The sequence below is a fragment of the Phoenix dactylifera genome, chromosome 14 (assembly GCF_009389715.1).
Source record: "Phoenix dactylifera cultivar Barhee BC4 chromosome 14, palm_55x_up_171113_PBpolish2nd_filt_p, whole genome shotgun sequence".
In the NCBI taxonomy this organism is placed as follows: domain Eukaryota; kingdom Viridiplantae; phylum Streptophyta; class Magnoliopsida; order Arecales; family Arecaceae; genus Phoenix; species Phoenix dactylifera.
The window spans coordinates 9,264,033-9,284,746 of NC_052405.1; the positions used below are offsets into that span (position 1 = coordinate 9,264,033).

General features: G+C 36.2%; 2 protein-coding genes across 4 annotated transcripts; one reads left to right on the forward strand and one right to left on the reverse strand.

The window, feature by feature from the left end:
- The first annotated feature begins 721 nt into the window (after positions 1–721).
- On the forward strand, positions 722–9,483 carry LOC103704788 (NADPH-dependent pterin aldehyde reductase). Its single transcript, XM_008788227.3, has 5 exons — positions 722–1,141; positions 1,319–1,388; positions 2,556–2,749; positions 2,851–3,023; positions 8,659–9,483. The coding sequence occupies exons 1-5, from the start codon at positions 914–916 to the stop codon at positions 8,726–8,728; spliced, it is 735 nt and encodes a 244-aa protein (XP_008786449.2). The 5' UTR covers positions 722–913; the 3' UTR covers positions 8,729–9,483.
- A 546-nt stretch (positions 9,484–10,029) lies between these two features.
- Positions 10,030–19,924, reverse strand: LOC103704787. 3 transcript variants are annotated; one of them, XM_039133567.1, is made up of 13 exons: positions 19,818–19,924; positions 18,565–18,711; positions 18,276–18,458; positions 18,003–18,085; positions 17,676–17,874; positions 15,949–16,070; positions 15,348–15,414; positions 13,639–13,689; positions 13,215–13,267; positions 12,548–12,758; positions 11,754–11,924; positions 10,377–10,459; positions 10,030–10,184 (listed from the first exon to the last, which is right to left on the reverse strand). In XM_039133567.1, exons 1-12 carry the CDS (start codon positions 19,875–19,877, stop codon positions 10,400–10,402), a joined length of 1,407 nt encoding a protein of 468 aa, XP_038989495.1. In that variant the 5' UTR covers positions 19,878–19,924; the 3' UTR covers positions 10,030–10,184; positions 10,377–10,399. The 3 variants fall into 3 exon arrangements, with proteins under 3 accessions (XP_038989495.1, XP_038989494.1, XP_008786447.1); XM_039133566.1 differs by having other exon boundaries at positions 10,032–10,459; XM_008788225.4 differs by lacking the exon at positions 19,818–19,924 and having other exon boundaries at positions 10,032–10,459; positions 18,578–18,709.
- Between the last annotated feature and the right edge of the window lie 790 nt (positions 19,925–20,714).

Consider the following 20,714-nt stretch of genomic DNA (forward strand, 5'->3'; position numbering starts at 1 on the left):
AATCGAGACTCCCCTTTTCAACAGGATTTGAGACTAAAAGAAATCCGAATCACGTTACAGCCGGAGATTGGTGCTAGTCAAAATATAGCGCCAAATATAGTGGGTCCCTGGGAACTAATCTCCTCATGACACGTAGGCCTCAAAGCATACTCGTTCTAATAATATAATTGAGTTTTTGAAATTCTACCTGCAACTCTGCAAGCTCTATGAAATCTGTCATGCCCAAATTTTGAATCGAAATGTAGTTTCAGTTGTAGTAATCTACAAATGCAGAGTACATATATTCCCTCTTAATCCACCTCCATATTTTTTTTTTAGACAAACAAAAAAAGAGCAGCACACTGCCATAAGGAAAAAAAAAAAATGTAACAATAGGATTATATAAATCAAAAAAGTTAATTAGTAAATGACAATCCTACACCATAAGCACTACATCAATTATGCACCATAGAAATAAATTAGGTTGGACTAACAAAGAAGACACGTCAACATCATTCTTTTCTATTGGCAAAAAATCTGAAGAATAGGGATGGTTCCGCTTCACACGACTAAGAGAAGGTTCACAACGCGGCAATTGAAACCAGCAGAAATTGAAAAATTAATTTTAGATACAAAGATAATTGAATACTTATATATATATATTATTTTGTGAAAAAAAGGGTTAAAAAATCAAAAAGCTAGATGTCGAAATTACATAAGAGGAATTAGATTCAAACTTGCTTATCACGTGCAGCGAACGTGGCAAACTCTCGTCCTCTATGAAACCGACCTCACCATCGATCAATCCCCAGAAGAAAGAACAAGTCGAATTGGATCAATCCGCCGATAGAAGCTCCGGCGCTCACCATCGGTCATCGGTCGATCACCAGAAACGCAGGAGAGGGGGACGAGAGAGAGAGAGAGAGAGAGAGAGATGACGGTGGTTCTGAAGGGAGTCGGGGCGCCGAAGACGGTGCTGATAACCGGGGTGAGCCGTGGCCTCGGGAGGGCCCTCGCCCTGGAGCTCGCCAAGCGCGGGCACGCCATCATCGGTTTTGCACGCTCCCAAGAGAAGATCCAGGGCCTCCTGGCTGAGCTGCCATCCGACGACCCCGCCCCCTCCTCCTCCCCTTCCAAGCACCTCATCATCCAAGCCGACATTGTAAGCCTTCCCAAATCTTTTCCGCCCATTCCTTCTCGTCATCGTCTTCTCTTTCGCAATTCCTGATAGTTGTTACCTGATCATTAAAATTGAAATCATTTATTAGGGCTGCTCTCGAGTTTTGACGATCCTAGTTGAAGAATGATGAGTTGTGTTGCATTTTATCTTGATTTGTAGAGGTCGGATACCAGCATCAAGGAGTTGGCAAGGCTTGTCGTGGAGACGAGACGGGTGCCCGATATCATAGGTTTGTAAGCTCCCTTTTGAAGGAGTTGTTTCTTTCTTTTGTGAACTAACGTAGTACTAGTAAAAGTAAGAAAACAGAATAGAGACAGAGAGGATAGACAGTATTGTTTGGGTTTTAGGATGTTCTCGGTTAAGTATCAGTTTTCACAAGGTCGAGTTATCTGTTGTTATGTTTTCATGTGAAATTTTGCGCATTAAATATGTTATATCTTGATTGTGTTCAAAGCATTGAGTGTACCATTTGCTTTTGATACATCTTGTTTGTTTTATGATTTTATTTGATAGTTTTGGTATCTGCTCTGAAAATGAATGTTCGGACTTAAGTGTTAGTTATCCATCTGAAAATTGTCGAAAACTTCATGATATTTACTAGTCTTATCATTAGGAGGAGAAGTGGAAAAGATTCTGAAAAGAAAAGCATTCCCCTAGGTATATATGTACATTTTATGTTGTTGACTCCACTTGTATGATGCATGTGAGCCGCCATAACATTTGTGAAGTATGTTGTTGTTTAAGACTGTACTGGTAGGTGGCTCTCATTGTTGTGGTTCTGTTCTGATCCTGTAAACTTAATTATATGAAGTTTATGATTATTTAGTGATCCTGGTTGATTTATTGAATTTGCTTCTAATCAGAAATCTATTCCAAAAGTCTACTTTCTCCACTTTATTTTGTGGCTTTGCTATATTTTGGCTTGTGGTGCCTTGATGCATGTGATGGGAAGACCTTATTTTGATTCATTATAATAGTCCTATTGATCACTGATGCACTAGAAGAAAAAAAAAAATCTCAATTTAGTCTTTAATATCTACATGATATCAGAATTTTATGATTCTCAAATGGATATGGTGTTTTAGATAAAAATTTATTCCTCTTGAGAGAAATGGAGGGCATTGGTTTGTGGAAACAAGCATATTTTAAATGGTGGTTGAGTGATTTGTATCCCTACAAGTTTTGATGATTGCCCTTGTCTGCATCTTGCTTTCCTATTTTCATTGTTTAATACTTCTTGTTCCTTACATTAATTTATCTCTTTAAAATGGTTTTCTTTTTTTGGGTAAACAAAGGTGACTATGATGTACTTTGTTACTTTTTTTAACTGAATTATTACTTTGCTTCCATTGCTACTACATTACTGCATAACTGAAACAAGGGTGTATTTCTACAGTAAATAATGCAGGCACAATAAACAAAAATAATAAAATATGGGAAGTACCAGCAGAGGAATTTGATACAGTGATAGATACTAATATTAAGGGTGTTGCAAATATACTCCGGCACTTCCTGCCACTTATGATAGAAAAGAAGCAGGGAATTATTGTTAACATGTCTTCTGGTTGGGGAAGATCAGCAGCTGCAGAGGTAATCAGATGCTCTCAGTGTGATCATGTTAATGTATTTTTCTTGTTGCAAAATTAGTCTTTTATCTTATTTATGCTCTGAAATACACTGCTCTGCTACAGGTGGCACCCTATTGTGCTTCAAAATGGGCAATTGAGGGTCTGACACGGTCTGTTGCAAAAGAGTTGCCTCCTGGTGTGGCAGTTGTTGCACTTTCTCCTGGTGTGATAAACACTGAATTGCTTGCCTCATGCTTTGGGAGTTCTTCTGCCCTATATCAAACACCTGAATCATGGTACTTCTTTTCATTCATCCAGATACTACTTTTTCCCTCCTTTTCAGCATTCACCTTTTATTGAGATGTCAACTCACAAAAATAGGGACCTTGCTTAGTGTTTATTTCATCTTATCAAAGCATAGCATTTGCTTGAGATGTAGACAAGATGTAGACAAGGCATGTTGTGATCTTTCTTGCATATAGGTATTGCTTGCATTTTTATGCTTCTTAGATATTGGTTTCTTGGGGAGCACCAACTGAAATCGTTTAAGTTTGGTTCTTAATTTGTGAACTGTAAAGTCTATCCCTGCCCAGCACCCCAACTGCCGTGGTTGGTGGTGCAGATCCGATATGGTGATTGTGTTTATTGCCTAGCTTGATGCACAAAACCTTTTAAGTTAATTACCTTTCCTGGAAGAAGTTGTAAAGTTATCAAGCTGTGAATAGTCCTATTTCAGAATATAACATCTTTTTTTTTTTTTTGGTGGTTTGATTTAAAATGTCTAGGTTTTGTCTTATATCTCTGTGGTTCAACTTTCCAAATTAAAGTCTATAGAAGAATTCAAACTGTCATTAATAAAGCTTCAGCTTTTAACAGAAGGCATTTTGTATGCTTAAATTATCTTGCAGCTTCACTAAGATATTGCTTGCTTGATAAATTGGTTCAGCCTTTGTTTAGAAACAAGTATACCGACATGTGAAATTCACATCAGACTAAATTGACGACGCTAATGCCGATTCAGGGTTGTTTGTGTCTCTGTGATGTCAATCACAATATAACCAAAGAATGAAAAGTAAATATTTCGAACAAAATATAAATTTTTAAAAAAATTAAAGAAGTAGTTGATATTTTTAGAATTATTTGTTAAGAGATCAAAAGTTTTCTGTCTTATAAAAGCTGAAGTGATCCTAGAATGAACAAATTGAGGTGGCATTTGGAATTAGGAATTAAAATGATATCTGCATGATAACTAAGACACATTTTCTCAGTGAAACTGAAAGCCATAATGCCTGGTCCATGACACCCCTTGCTTTCTTGTAGTTACAAAACAAATTGGTAGGCTGGAACTAATGCACAAGAAGTGTTAACTTTGTGGAAGAAAAGGAAGCACTACAATTTTGGTGGGGTCAAGAGAGTGAGTGAGTGAGTGAGAAAGGTAGGGGTTTATAATTTTGGAAGAACTAGAAGGGCAGCATTCACAGGGCTCATAATTGGAAATTTACGGTAGGAAAAGGATGGACAATTTTGCTTAACCTGTTCATTTGGCTCCCCCCTTCCCTCCTGCTGTGGGAAGAGAGAAAGAAGTTCAACGCCAACGAATATTAGGAAGTGGTGGGATGATGCTTCCAAAGAGATAAGAGTTGTTGTCATCTGGAGGGAAGCATCTTGGTGGATAAGGTGAGCATATTTGGAAACAAAATGCTAAAGATTGGTCATACCCCTTCCAAGCCTATTGAATTTCTAGATGGCACAAAAAAGATGTTACATAAAGTGAAAGAACCATTGGTGTTGATTTTAATATTGGAAGAGATCTACTATGTCCATGAAACTTTGAAGAAAAAACAACAAAACTCATAGAAAGTCAACTTGATTGATAATAATGAAAATCAAAGTTAGGAGATAAAGTAGTAGTGCATCCACACAAGGACAAAGCAAAGAATGTTATTTTGGATTGAAACAGATAATTTCAGAATGTAACTTCAGATATCCTGGATGAATTTGTCATAGTTATATCCATTATTTCGGTAGGCCAGCATCTTTCATAAATGTTCAATCTTCTATGGGAGTCAATTTTGATTGAGTTTTCTGTTTTGATTGTTTTAAGTAATCAAGTTTCGTCATGTATGAAGCTATGGTCCATCTAGTGTATTAGGTCATTACCTTTCCTAAAATCCCACAAAAGATGCATGTGAATCAAGTTTAGTTTTTGGTGATATATTGGATGTAGAAAAAATCATTAGTATGACTATGATGTTTTCTTAGTGTTGCAATTATAATGATATCTTATTAAGAACTCTTTTTTTTTCTTTTGAGAAAGAGTTAGGATGCTCTAACCCGCTTTCAGAACTCGTTGAAAAATTAATTTCTTAGTTGAGAAATCGAGAAACTCATGCAAATCTTTGAGAACTTTTTAATTTATTAATATAAAATAAAAGATAAAAGTTACATTTAAAGTTCTTGATAATTCATTTTTTGGCAATTGGGAAAATAATCATCTACACATGGATTTTTTACTTGATGCCAACACCTATCCCTATATTGTTCTGGGTCGATATGGTATTGAGACATACAGGATACTCCTTTGCGACACATGGGATGGTTGGCATCCTAATAGTTTAGTGTTTTTTACTGGTTTTGATGATTCTTAAGATTCTTTAATCTCTTTGTTAGGATTTTTTAGCCTCTTAAATACGTATGGTAATTATATGCCCCTAAAATACTGTGCTGTAGATTGATCCCTATCCTACAACACATTGGAATGTCATGATGCCAAAATGAAAAAATTTTAGCATGTTTCCATTGTTTGCTTAATTTTTTGCCAAATAAATGGAAAAAAGGGGGTGCTAGATTACCTTACTGAATGTGCAATGATTCTAACAATAAGTCCAACTTTAAGCTAGGGGAGGCTGGATCTAGGTACCTCCTCTCCCTTCTTCCTCTCCTTCCTCTCTTCTGTCCCTTCCTCTCCATCTCTTTCTGTCTTTCCTTGGCTCCCACACATGATCGAACCAAGAAAAGAAATGAGAACCAACAGATGCTCTCTTTTTCTGTGCATGGGACATTGCTACTGGTGAGGACACAGATTACTGTTTTCAGCATGTTTACAGGTGTCGCCGGCGTGCATAGCACTTTGGCCCATATGCAGAGGCCCTAGTATTATTTTCTTGTGTATTTTCTTTTATTTATTATGCATTTCCATCCTTATGTTAGTTGCTATTTTTAGCTGGCTTGTTATGGCTGTATTTAGTTGTTTTAGCGTCCCATGTTGTTTGTTGGATCATGGGTAGTTACATGATCACTTGTTGGGATCATGAGTAGTTATATAGGGGGCTATATATGGAACCCCATGCCTCTTGTTTAGTCAGAAAAATTGGAATAAAAATCTTGCTTTGGCAAAATTACTCCTGGATTGGAGACCACTAGAGGAGGATTCCTTGAATCTGGTGGACTCCAGATTCCCCCCCCCTCTCTTTGTGTCTTTGAAAGTTCTATCCCGCATCAGCTACTCTCAGTAGTATCAGGCGACCTAGCTAGCGAACTAGAAAATCTCGGGTGGTGCCCACAGAGAATGCTAGTATTTCCTAGTTTATGAGCGAACTAGAGTCTGGGTGTCCCATGTTCCATTCTCTCATCAAAATAGTATGGTGCTAGTGGGATGTGCCAATTTGGTCGAGATGGAGTCCTTGCCTCTACATTTCTCAATCTTGAAGAGAAAATTCAGTTTAGTTCATTTAATTGATAAAGAATTGAAAATCAATTTGAGAAAAGGGAAAAACATTCCTTTGACAAATTATGATTACAAGATCGGCTACAGAAGGAATTCGTTCATGTGAGTGAAAGAAAGGAGGGGGGTGGTCCTAGGGGTGAAGAAGCATAAGAGGGCAAAAAAAAGTTGGACTGGATTGGGAGACACTCATTTTTCTCAATATAAAATTTGATACCACTCAACAATCTATGAGCATACTTGAGAAGCCCTTTTCCAACATCTGCAGTCAGCTTGATAAACATACCACTGATCGCTCAATTCGTATTAAGCTATACTGGCTTTTTAACCACTTCCTTTTCAAAGAAGGATGGTCCAAAGGGGTGAAGAAGCATCAGAAGGCAAAAAAAGTTGGAGGACTAGAGTGGGAGATGCTCATTTTTCCTCAATATAAATTTGGTACCACTCAACAATCTATGACTATACTTGACAAGTCCTTGTCCAATTTGCAGTCAGCTTGATAAACATACTATTTCATCACTCATTCATAAAGATATACTGCTTTTTTTACCACCTCCTTTTCCAAGTTCTCCCTGAAAAAACTTTTGTCGGTGTTCTTGGGTTTGCCTTCTTCATTCTAATTGTTTCACAAAATCCAAGCCTTACTTCATTGAGACCTCTTCAGATATTCAGTGTACATGTCCGCACTAGCTCAGTTGGTTTCCAGCTGTTTAATCTAACTAGGTCTTATTTAAACTAGTCTGTCTGAACAAGCTATGTGTGTGGATTTGTTTGTTCTAATCATGAACTCTTGACTAAGTAAGAGCTAAATTCTCTGATTTGATATCTTAGTAACCGGGGTAGTATACTTTAAATGCCCTTCTCGTTCCTTAGGTTTTGGCACATCCTATGCATGTGACAGCACAAACATTGAAAATCTTCTATTTTCTCTTTTTCAAAATTCCTTAATAGCTTCCCCCCTTTATTTGAAAGTCTGTGTTCGTTAAGAAATAAAGATTAGTCAGTTGATATAACCAAAAAGAGTGAGGCTTTCTAGGATGGAAAAAAATTTGGGATTCTATGGTAAAATTCAAGAAAAGAAAAGAAGGATATGATGGAGTTGCTCCACTTGGTTTTTCTCACATATTCATGGGCTCCAGAGCACCTTAGAGCATGTCCGCCACATCCTTAGTGAATAACTCATGCCTTGGAGTTGCGCTTTGCTGTGGTCTGATTTCCAGAGTTATCTTATTATATAATAGATATATGAAAGTGCAACTAAAGCTTGTCCCTTGTTCATTGTTGAGATCTCACCTATTCCAACCAATTCCAAATTTCTCTTGAACATAATGATTGGATTGTCAGGAAAAAGGAATACTGACTGGATCTTAAAGAACTTTGGATTTTTAAGTATGGGATGATATATCAGAATGTACTGTTAGATCTCCTACAACTGTTAGCATAGTTAGTTGGCGATGCTTGCCCTTCAGGTTGTCCAGGGTTCAAATCCTGGTTATTGATCACCTAAAAAAAAAAGAGTGTACTGTTAGATCTCTTCATGACTTGTTATTTATTGTGGGTTATGTTTTCCATACTGACAATAAGGAGCAAGCGGGTGCTCGCACAGATCTGTGGTCGGCTGTACTTTATTTGGGGCAAGAATATTGTAACTTTTCAGCTTTTAGAAGCACCTCCCCACGAAGTGTCCTTTCTAAAAATGTTGAAAAATCAGCGGATGTGTTGTCCTTTTGTCGTCAGTGTTGACAAACTGGATACCTTTTCTCCTGTCCATGTTGTGTGAATTTAGGGTCTAATCTTCTTGTTATTAAATGGTGCGCCAGTTAAACTTTAAGCAAATCTGTACTTACCCTGCTCAATGCTCCTTTCTATGAATTAGAATCTATCTCGGTAATTTCAGTCCGCCTTTATAGTATCAAGAGCGTGAGACTAACTATTTACCCAGCTGAATGTTTGTCATACTTGTTGCACTTATTATGTATAAAAGTTTTTCTTAAATTGTTTTCTCATGTTTGAGGAGTCAACTTGGCAACTTATAGTCTATATTAGATTTAAGGTAGAACAGAGTTTTCACCTTCACCAGCTGTATAGGACTACACATAAGCAGATACTATTATAGTACGCTGACATCTTTTCATATCACCATGGTAGTTATGTGCGCACGCTTTAATTCAAGGAAGTTTACTTTTCTCTATTTTTCAATTGGTCAGGGCCCCAAAGGCAGCTACATTTATACTAAATCTCACAGTGGAAGATAATGGTGCTTCACTCACCGTGTGATGACAGCATGGCCAACTCCATCATTACCCCCCTGACAGCAGGGCTAACTCTGACATTTTAATTGCAATCTCAGGGAACTCCAAATGATTCTTTCATAACTAATGTTTTGTGGATTTGGTGTTACTCACATTCTTGAGTTGTGAAACCACTGGCATTTTGATAATTTGTGGAACACATTATTGATGCAGACAAAAGAAATGTAGACTTAGCCTGTAATCCTTTAAGCATGGAAATATCTGGCTGACAGCAGGTACAAACAAAAATTTGTCCCTGTCCATTATGATGTTAACTTTAGACTTTGCAATGAACTGATGGGGACCTGTACTTTCAAAGAGACCCTAAATCCCAGAACCATATATTCTAGTAAATTCTAGTTAAGGATAGACCTGTACTTTCGAGAAATTTTATGAAGTTTGCAGGAATGTATGTCCATCGGTCGAAGGCATAATAATATGCCATCATCAAAGTTGATTGCTATTTTCCAGAGGGTTGTACATACAAGGTGGTGTGATCCTTCATATATGTTTCCCATGCCGCCTCATGGGTATGCACAGCGACAGCTCGGGGAAAGAGTGGAGCAGACGGATTGCATGAAATTTATTTGCTTGGATCCTGTTTGTAAATTAAAATTCTCCATCAGTTGGAGGATGCTGATTTTGTGTCCTCTCTCTGTGCTTGTGTAACTATATGCTACTGCATTTACAGGGGACGAGGTATCCACTATTTTAAAAATAAAAAGGAGGGATCCTTCTCTATATGTATGACACTAGAAAACATTTTGAATTGGAGTTTTGGAGGATTGTTATTTTTATTATCCTTCGTTAGGAGCTACCTGCTGTGGAAGCTTGTTTCCTTCCGTCGGGACTGCCTCCCTACCTGCTTTAGTTCCTGGATTGGATCACGGAAGACAGAGAAGAATAAGCACGCATAATTTTTGTTTATGAAATAAGTTCTAATTATCTATCCTCTCTCTGTTATGTTTAAACGTTCTAATCCAATCTTATATTTTTCTTGGTACTGTTTCTCATAAATGTACTTGGTTGATAACTCTGTTTCCTCCTTCAGAAAACATTTAGTTATTATCTCTTACATCACCTAGTGGAGGATAAGAGCAGGGAATTAGTTCTTTGGATGTCCTGATCCAATAAGATATCCTCAGAAGGATGGAAGAAGATTTTGAGCATCCAAAGCGCATGTTTCTCTTAAAAGAGTATTGAGAGTGTATGTAGTGAATAAGCAAGAAAACTCGCCTGAATGACTAAACTGAAGGTAAATTGGAACGTAAAATAAAACAGTGTAAGTATGCTCGGTGGAAGTTTTATTTACTATTTATTTCATCTGGCTGGGAAATATTGAATTGTTTGTGTAGCAAAAGCCTTTAGAAACAAAGGCCCAGAGTCAAATTGGTATTCTCAGGAGTGTTATAGGAGGTGATCGCCAAAATTCTTCTTGAGTCCTGCAATGCAACCATGAACAACTTTCACAATTTGATTTACACTCTTCCATGCTGGTACTCCTCTCCCAACTGTTTGAAGTCTTAAAACCCAACCAAATCATCACCTCAATTCCTAACCAAGCATCTATCTGACTTTAGGGATATACACATCTCAATTTGACTATGGAAATATGCATAGAAATTTCCACTCACAAACTTGCTATGGTCGGTGCCTCTTAATCTATTCCCTCTTTGAAGGGCCCGGAGTCATGTATCAAATTCATGACATGCTTAACCTGCAAGAAAGCAAATTAATAACAAATCAAAAGGAGATGCAGTCATAGGTTAGATGGAGTACTTCTAACATCAACTGAAATCTCTGATAAAAATGAGCAACTGAAGATGATTCTAAGAAGCTGAAATTTTTAAGAGTTGCAGTTTATATCTAAAATTTGCAGCAGCACTGAGAGTTTTCTTATTTTTTTAAATAAAAAAATAAGAGTAATTATTTAAAATTTTGCATCATATTCTTCAAAATGATGTCAGCTAAAATTTCACTCTGCCAACATTCTATATATTGTTGACGCAACTGGATGTCTAAGTTCCAAACAACGTGGAGAAAGAGTGGAAAATTAGATGATTTTACTTGAATTATGCACTATATAGTACAAATGTTTATGATCAAATTGAGTCCCGCCAGAAAAGAGAAAGGATTATGCATATATAACATTTATAAGGAATTGAAAGTCCGAATTTTTTATTAACTCAACCATTTTTTATGGGTATTGCCTCCATGGTTCAAGGTAGGAGTACCTTGTAAGTAGCATTTTAGAATGAGTGATACTACGGAGCCCTAGCATTTTAGAATAAGTTATACTACGGTGCCCAACCCAGGTACCAGCCCAACCAAAAGAAAAAAATAATACATAGCTGGTATGCCACGTGGAATTAGGGGATTGGTGCCATACATGGGATCACTGAAATTCATGGTGGGGTTGTGGTATAAAGCACCAATGCCTTTGTGCCATGTGGTTGGCCAGCAGTCTGGAGCCTTTTTTTTTTTTTTTAATAAGGAATCCAGTAAAACTCCATCAAACAAGTGCTTTGGTTTGCATCTACAAATGAGCATACCATTTACTAGGCTTCAGGTTTTCTTATATTTAGACTAATTTTGCTACTTTAAGGAATAATGGTGGAGAGCCACCCTCTGCAGTCAAATCCATATACTCTCCCAGAAAAAGCACCAATGAAAAAGAGGAGCCAACCGGGTGAATGAAGTCCCGTTGACACTAATAGTATAGTCTACAAAACAATTTAAGCTAGACAGCAACAGGTTAGAGACAATGGCCTGTAAAATCAAAGAAGGTGCTTTTGAAGGATGAACAAGTTGGAAAAGTAATGCAACTTAAAATTAGGTCAATGATTATGCCATCAACTGTAAGGTAGTCTGAATGGAGTCCTGATTTCAGACCGAGATTTGGAAAAATATATAGAATTTGATATTTAAACATATCCATACCAAAAAAAAAGAAAAATAAATATGTTCAGGAATATCAAGTTGTCATAAAGTTGAGAAATTAAGAGCAATACCTGGTCTGTCTCGTATAGAAGAAAATCCTCTATAGCTTTTCTAAAACCATCATTCAAAATGTAGTGACAACTGTATGTTGTCACAGGAAGGTAACCCCTCTGAATCTTATGCTCCCCTTGTGCTCCTGCCTCCACTTTACTCAGTTTTAACTCTATAGCTGCTTCAATTGCCTATAAGATGATCCAGATTGCAATGAGCGAACAACAATAATGTTTGAGGTGTTAATGGTGAATTTTGCAGATGAATATTTCCTCTGCGATGAATTATTGCATTATATATATTCCTTATCTACCAAATCAATGTATTATAGGCTTTCTATCACATAGGAATACTAGTACAACCTTGCAGGGAGGTGCATAGGATGCATCTGTGAGTCAGGTCTGGGTGGCCTTACCTTTTAAAAAGAAGAAAATGCATTTTAAACCCAGAGTTTCAGCCTGTCCTGAAGAATGATTCTTTACCTCTCCAATTGGCTCATAATACACATCAACCCAATAGGACTCAAGGCATATGCCTATTAACTGCTCAGTTGTTAGCGCAATGAGAAGGCACAGGGATCATACTGAGACAATGCCTTCTGATGGCTTATATTTGGTTTAGGGGAAGGAAAAAAGCCTCAATCTGTTATTCTTGCATTTTTTCAGCAAGGACTGGCTAAGAAACTTCAGTAAAAGACTTTAATTTCATTTCTTGCACAAGCTCAATTTAGTACCTACAGTTACACTTACTTTGCCCAATTCTACAGCTAGACTGAGCAGCCATTCCACATTTGACTGGGGGTAAAAACGTTTACCTGATAATAACAGGCTTCAAAATGCAAATTTGGAAAATAGGCATGCGGTAGACACCCCCATAGGCGACCAAACAAAGTATCCCCTCCAATAAGGTTAAGAGCTCCAGCAACAAGTTCATTCCCATCTTCCGCAACAATAAGCAGTACATGGTCTCCCATCTTTGATCCCATGTTGTGAAAGAAGTCCTTCGTTAGAAAAGCCCTACCCCATCTACAGATAAATCAAAAGGCCATAAATTGATATGAAACTATAATCCATTTCTAAAACAGCCTATAGAAAATCGAACTACAGATTGATTCTACAATTTGTAAGACAAAGAAGAAAAAGACTGCAAGCAGAAGTGGGAATGCAGATGGCTGATCAGACTCCTGTGTGGAAATTTCTCACATACCATCTGGACCTGATTTTTCTCAGCAAGGTAAAATCAATATCACCATAATGAAGTCAGGCTTTAATACATCAGACTTACCAACATATCATATCAACTAATCAGATAAAGTATTGCAAGTCTATATCAAGTTTGGGAGAAAATAAAATAAGAGCAGTGGGCCTTATAACAAACAAAAAAACAAACAAACATCTTTAACACTGTATAATCAGCCAAGAACACTTGAATAGGAAAAGACTCAAAGAAATAACATCAGAAGATGTCGAGAAGAACCAAACTTGTTATCTGTTGTGCTGCGGTAGAACTTATAGAAAGAATCCCAGTGTTTAGCCTGCAATCACATAATTAGGCAAAAAATACAGTAAGAACTTAGTGCGTGCCACTTCTCACCAGTGTAATAAAGGTAAAGGGACTGAAAATCATACAGGCTGCAACTAAAAACAACATTTCTAGAGAAAAACTTCATATTAAGAGTTCAGTCATACAAAACATAAGCAAGGTAGATGTAGATATGGTGTATATATATAGGGACATGCATGCAGGTGATGATAATACATAAGCAAACTATAATGGAAAGAAAGCAAATACAAGGCCTTCGATTTTGTATTTTCGTGATGAAAACTATTTAAAATTGGCAACCTTATCCATTTATATTACAGAGTCAAGCTTAACATTATCGCATAACAATTGACCAGTAGATACCTTTATTTCATCACCACGAAGGCGTTTAATTTCCAAGTTCTGCACAGAAATCTGCAAGAGAAATTTCAGACAGAAAGTTAACTTGCAAAACCAAGAAGCTAAGAAATGATGGGTCAAATCTATCTGGGATGTAACATGAGTAATACTTGCAACTTCCAAGATTTTCGCTTATATTCAGTTATCATATGACGAGTTAAAAAATTTGACAGACTAATGGAAAGGACATGATCATGAGCAAAGAACTTTCTAACAAATTGATATATCTTTAAGTTCAGTTAACAGACTATTGGAAGGAAATGATCATGAGCAAAAAACTTTCTTACAAATTGTTGTATCTCTAAGTTCAGTTATTCAGTTATGCTTGCTGTTGTTATGTTTTCATCTGTGGGAGCCAATTATGATTTAAAAGAAGAGCTCTATTCTTCTGCTTTTCCTTACAGTTATTACTCCTATACCTTTAACTGCTGGATTTTTGCATAGCAAAATCAGTTTCGCGCTGCAACTAGATTTGACTACTCTAAAACTGGCTGCTTTTCGATCATTTTGATCTCCTAAAATCTCTTAAATCTTAAAACAAACATGAAACAATGTGAACTCAATGTTCCTTAATTGCTTTATTCAAATTCCTATAAAATCACTTAACCTGAAAACCCTAAAGCCATAAAATCACTAATTAAAAAACTTTTTATTTCAACCAAGAAACCCTAGGACAACTTTCCACTGATCATTAAATTCACAGTCAATTTAAATCTTTTCACATTTTTGCAGCATACTAGCAAACCCTTGACTTCATCTTAACAGCTAATTGCTTGGCCTACTGCTGCTTATGTGCACCCCTTAGGCTCCTATAATCTTGCATCACATGTCAATTGCACACATACAAGCACTTGGACTAAGGTGTACTTGGAGATAACATAAAAGAAGGAAATGATATGTTTATTTACATATAGTACAAAGGAAAAACAGATTTCATCTGATAAAGATTGGTGAAAGTACCAGTTAGTATTGGTGCATACCGATCGTATCGGTACTGAACCGGTACATGGAATAGGGGGTGTACCAATACTCGATATGCCAAACCAGGTACCGTACTAGGCGTCCATCACTGTAATAGGAGTGTAGCGGTATGGAGTCCGATACTAAGATGGCGAACCTTGGGTGAAACCCAGAGCAAATGGAAAAGGAAACATGAAGCCATCACCAATTTAATGACATAATGTGAGCAATTGTCGAAATAGTAATGACTGAAGGCTGTGAATTTGATTAGCAACTAGATATTAATTCAAATTTGGATTCTACAATCATAATGTAGGATCCAACACATTGACCACCCCAGTTAAAACCAATTTTGCAATGAATAATTTAACAGCTGGATAATGTTTGCCAAAATAAATAGTTTTCTAGATGGATGAGTAGCAAACTCAGAAAAATTATTTATTCAATTTTCACTAATAGAGAGTAAAGTATGAGAAACAGGGAAGGAACTAAATAAGGCTTCCAGAATACAACAATGGTTTCTAATCAACCGTACATGCTAGACCAATCACTAATAATAACCAAAGTAATTGTCATGCTAGTTAATGCACATAGAATCAGTATAAGATATTTATATGTTCAAGTTCTAAACAGTATTGTTCATATCAAAGAAGAATTTGATACAATTACTAATTCATGAGATATCAATGAAGGTCTAGTTGGGCAACACCTACCTTTTTTCGCTCTTGCCTGATATTTTTTCGTTTACTTTGCTTCATATCCATCAGGAACTCGTCAAAACTACAACAAGAAACAAAGAGACAAGACTCACTTAAGGTCATAATTATTATGTCCCAGATGATGTATCAGGGCATATGGGTAAAACATAAACTACAATTTTCATTTGTAGCTTGTTGAATATTTATAAGGAAAATATACAACCTTTTTTTTAAAAAAAAATCCAATAAATAAATCACTTCCACCTTTATAATGAAGATTAAGGAATAAAGATATTGGGTCCACCCAAGAATGTAAAATTATGCCATACATGAATATATGAGAGAGGAGCAATCCAGTCAGAAAACAGTTTACAAATAGCAATCACCCTTCTTTTGTCTTGGCCTACAATGGTCTACAATAATAAGAAATATTTTAAGTTTACAACTTAAACTCTAACATGCATATAAATAGAGATACATATATAGGATATTTTTGTATGCAAACAAAATGAGTGAATTGATTAAGAGGAACCCACTAGTATAACTCTATTCTTCATTAGTAGCAAGCACAAACAAACAGCAGAAGTCAGACTAAAAGGAAATCTTTTTAACTTACTTCTTATAATTGCGATTTTTCCAATGATACTGCATCCCTATTCTCTGCAAGAACCCGTCATTCTTCAATTTGTGCCATTCATTTTCAGATGGAAAAGTCACATGTAATGATGAAACCTGGAGCTGTCAGTGTTTAAACAACCACAATTAACCATCCACAGCAGTTCCACCTGAGGTGTTCCATTCTCTTAAAAGACAGATGCTGTCTTATCAAAAAGGAAGGCACTAACTATATAACTGAAAGCATGTCTGTTGAGCACAAGTTCTGACGAAGTAGTGCTTCAGAAGATTGAATGTTCTACCTTATGAAACAGTTAAGTCTTATCAGGAAGGTTTTAGGTATAATCAAAAGTATTGTAAATAAAATCTATGTGAAAACTTATTTCCTTGATTTTCTTGTGAATTTTTATTTGAAAGTATAATCAAGCTTTATAAAAGTGTTAGAAGAAAAAGATGCAAATATAAGGAAAATAAGAAATCTTTGTAGAAAACCATGAAGCATAGAAAGCCAATATAAATGCAAAATTGTTGGCAGAACCAACTTTGACAAATGCATAGATCCTTCAAACAGCTTAGTGGAACACAGTGAAACAAAAGAAGAGAGAAGGAAATTCTAAAACAGCTCAAAAATAATGAATTCTAGGAAATTCTAGGAAGATAATTCATGAGACTAAGCATAAATCTAAGAGAGTATGCAAGAAACACATCATTTATGTCTTTCATGATAATGAACCCCTCCAATGCTGGCATCTAAGCATTCTCACTTTCGATGATACAGAGATTACCCCAGGACAAGGTTCCAGATGAACCATATAATGTAGCCAATTTCTTCTAGTAACAGAAATAATGAATTCCAGTCACTGTTAACAGCCGATCAAACAGCTATTTGATTTTCCAAATTATAGCAACACTTTAGTAAATGATGATAATGACTAACTTATTATGAGCCTCAAACTCAGATACTGTCAGATTGATTCTAGCAAGTTAATGAAAAACAGATACAATTTGCAATGACAAAAAAATGACAATTGGCTTGCCAGGATGTCTCATATGTTTCAGTGGAGATCTCAGAATGAACTCTTAAACTTCACCCTAAGCTAAGATCAAATTGAAACAAAAAGAATTTTAACTTTCTACCATTTGGTCTTGGGAGACAGAGATAAGGTTATTGGAAGTCTGGAACCATCTCACCAGGCACTTAATATGGATATAAACCCAAGATGTACATATAGAACTGAAACACATACTTTAAATGATATATTCCAAGTAAAATGCATGCATAAAAAAGTTAAAAAGTTGAAAATGACGGAATGAAAATTCATATGTCGTGACATTCAGAACTACAAACTTTGACTATTTAATATGTTTAGCATCTTTTCATCTCTTGACCATCAATGTTTGTCATCAGAACTACAAGCTTTGCCTATTTTAACATGTTTCAACATCTTTTCATCTCTTGACTATCACTTTTTGTGCTGCACTATAAAATATTTCTATAAAAAATCCAACATAATTAGATTTAAAAAAAATAATAAGAGAAAAAGAATAAATTTATAAAGTCATCCTTAAATAAAAGGGATAGAACTTTATGGTAATATTTGTGGTTACAAAAGGATATTTAGCAGACCAAAATCATAGGGAATCTGTAAATTTATCAATGATATTTAATGGACTTCAAGAGCTGCATACTACATGCGAAAGTGCAAGTGCATTAATTTCATGCAATACCTTAGAAGTTAGGTCCTTGAGTGCCGTAACTAACATGTCAAACACCTGATCCCTATACCAAGTGTTACGAACTAATATTCTCTGGCCAGTTACTGGAGTAAAAGGTACACACGACTGTAGCTTTGGATAGTATTGAGAACCATATCTATAATAAGCATCAGCCCATGAATGGTCAAAAACAAATTCTCCATATGAGTGGCTGCAAATTCAGATCACAATAGTTAGCCATCAGGACAGAAAAAGGGAACTAAAAGTTATACATGAATGATCTAACATACATTTTCAAGACAAAAAGATCAAAGAACTGAAAGCTTGTCGATGTTAAACCTTTTAAGATAAAGTGGAACAACACCTAAAATATTTTTATTTTCATCCTGAGCAACAACATGCTGAGGTAACCATCCTGTTTCCTGAAATGGGTCCAGATAAATAATTATAACCCAGATAACTAAATAAAGTTAAGATAATTGCTGGATCTTGATACTTTATGCTCTGCTGATGGAGCAAAACAACAGATTGGAATTCCTATTGACAGTTTAATTAGTAATAAATGATAAAGATGAAAGGATATCAAAGACATGTTATGGCCATAGTGCTAACCTTCACTGCGCATCCTGATTCCTCTAAGCACGAAAGAAAAGCATGAGTAAGAAAAGGATTAAACTTTTCAGGGCCAGTCGCATCAACAGCACATGCATCCCAATCCTTTGAAGAAATCACAGAAATTGATGAGACAACCGAAATGGATATTTCCTGTGGCTTCATCTCATTGGCTGATATGCCCTATACAAAAGAATGATTCAACAATATCACATATAACATGAGAAAAGCCTTGGAAAATGACATTAATACACCCCTGGCTCTCACAAGATGAACAACATAATAACACCTCTGGTGCTGACCCTATCAGAGTAAATTCCCCCAAGGAAGGATTCAAGTTCCGTGGCTCTGCTGTCCTCCTAGGCCCCCAAAATATTGCAGCAACCTTGTATGGAGACAACATACTATGGGAACTTTGTCGGTAGAATGGATTGTCCTACAATTAAAGAAAATAAAAAGCTAAAGTACTTGGTAAATTGGCAATTGACAAGACTACATGATGTGCATTAAACATATGTTCCATACAGAATGACCGAGGTTATTTGCATAAATTCATGGGTATTAAAATAGAAATCACACAAACACTAATATCCCCTAATTATGCACCCCTCTAAATATGTTATTGCTGCTATCCCGGCAATAATAGTATTTTTGCCTGGAATAAATTCATGGATATTAACATGGCCATTATTTTTCTGCTATTACAAAATAAAGGATATCATAAAAATAAATGTTATTTTCTGAATTGACAACAGTTCAGTTTGAAAAGGAAATGTTATTTTTAAACAGACAAATTACGGATATATCAACTAGCCGCTTTTTTTTTTTTGGAAAAAAAATGAAGAGACCCCAACGCCCTCTCCCAAATCCCCCTAACCCCAAAAATCCTGGTGAAGGTGGGATTTGATCCCGGTCATTTGGTACAACTACTGCATACTTTAGCAGCTAGTTATGTATATCAAATGGACCTTCAAAACCTTTATGCCAGCACCATAACATTGTAACAACAATTAATTCATAAGAAAACGTTACCCAGTCCATTATTATGAGATTTATACTAAACTAATCGGCTAGAATTTTTTTTTTTAAAAAAAAAGATTTTAGGAATAACTAGGGAGCTCCTCTGAGGGGTTCAACTGAGTGGCCCTGGTTCTATCAAAGCATAGATGTTAATATCTTATCTTATCCTCGGTTTCAGTAACCGGTGTTCATTAAATTCAATTTAAAACAAATTTCCCATTCCAGAAATTTCCCTCTTTAAACACCCGATTCCTTTCCTACTAATTAGAGAAGAAATAAAGAGTAACAATTACATAAAAGGTACCAAATTCCATCAAGAACGAAGAATCGATTATTCAATAATTCTTTCCAAATTCTAGAATTAGGGTAAATTCTAGAATTAAGGCAAGATCTCTACGGCTTAACATCAGAATCGCAAGGAGAAGAAGGCAGAGGCATCAGAATACATCACAGATATTAGATTACAAGACCATATATTAGAAGGCGAAAATATTAAAGGAAATAGTTGGATTAAATGCTTACGCGACCGCGAAGCGGCAGGCCGAGAAAGGGCGAGAGGCGATGCGTCGCGGAGGCCACCATGGCGGGAGACGAGATCGGAGGAGCGAAGAGCGGAGTGGAATAAAGGAAAAGAAATTGTTTAATTAAAATTCATGGGAATATATTTAAGCCACGTGGCGTGCTCGCGATCACCGAGCGGGGCTATCGCCTGGGAAAGCATAACCATGACTGAGAAAACATTTTCCTTTGATGATGGGTGAAAATTTAAAAAAAAAAGATACTGCTCAAATTTCTGGTATCTGCTAAGTATTGGTGTAATAGCATAACAAAAGGCCTTCACAACCATTATAATGTTATAGCATATATTATCTTAAACTTTGGTCATCAGTTACAGATATTTGGATGGAGGATGATCTGTCCACAGTTATAAGTTGGCTTGATGATAAAGGGGTCTCTCTTCATCTTTGCATCTCCAGATTTTTTTCTCTCAAATCGCAAGGCATTCCTTGCATGCTTCTCATATTTACTAGGATTGTTTGGCAGGCTAATTGTCTCCACTAGCTAAAGGTGTGTGTACTCATCGAACACTGATGTTCGGTATTGATTCGTCTATAGCTCAAAGATCTATGAACTAGTTCGTGCTACATTTTTTTCTCTCCCTTCATCCTTATTTGTTTGACTATTTCATGTTTCGAATTTTCTACGGTTACGACAATTTCGAAGATTAATCATTATTTTTATTCTGCACAAAAAAGAATTATCCTGCTCGATTCATTGATTCATGAAAAGATACTGACCTTCTGGGTCTACATGAGCTGGTGCTTTTTCTAAAGGATGATGGTCCTAGAGGACGCTCTTCCCTGTCCAACTCCGATATAATCTGGCTTCGCTTCATTCGGCCTAAAACATTCGTCTTTC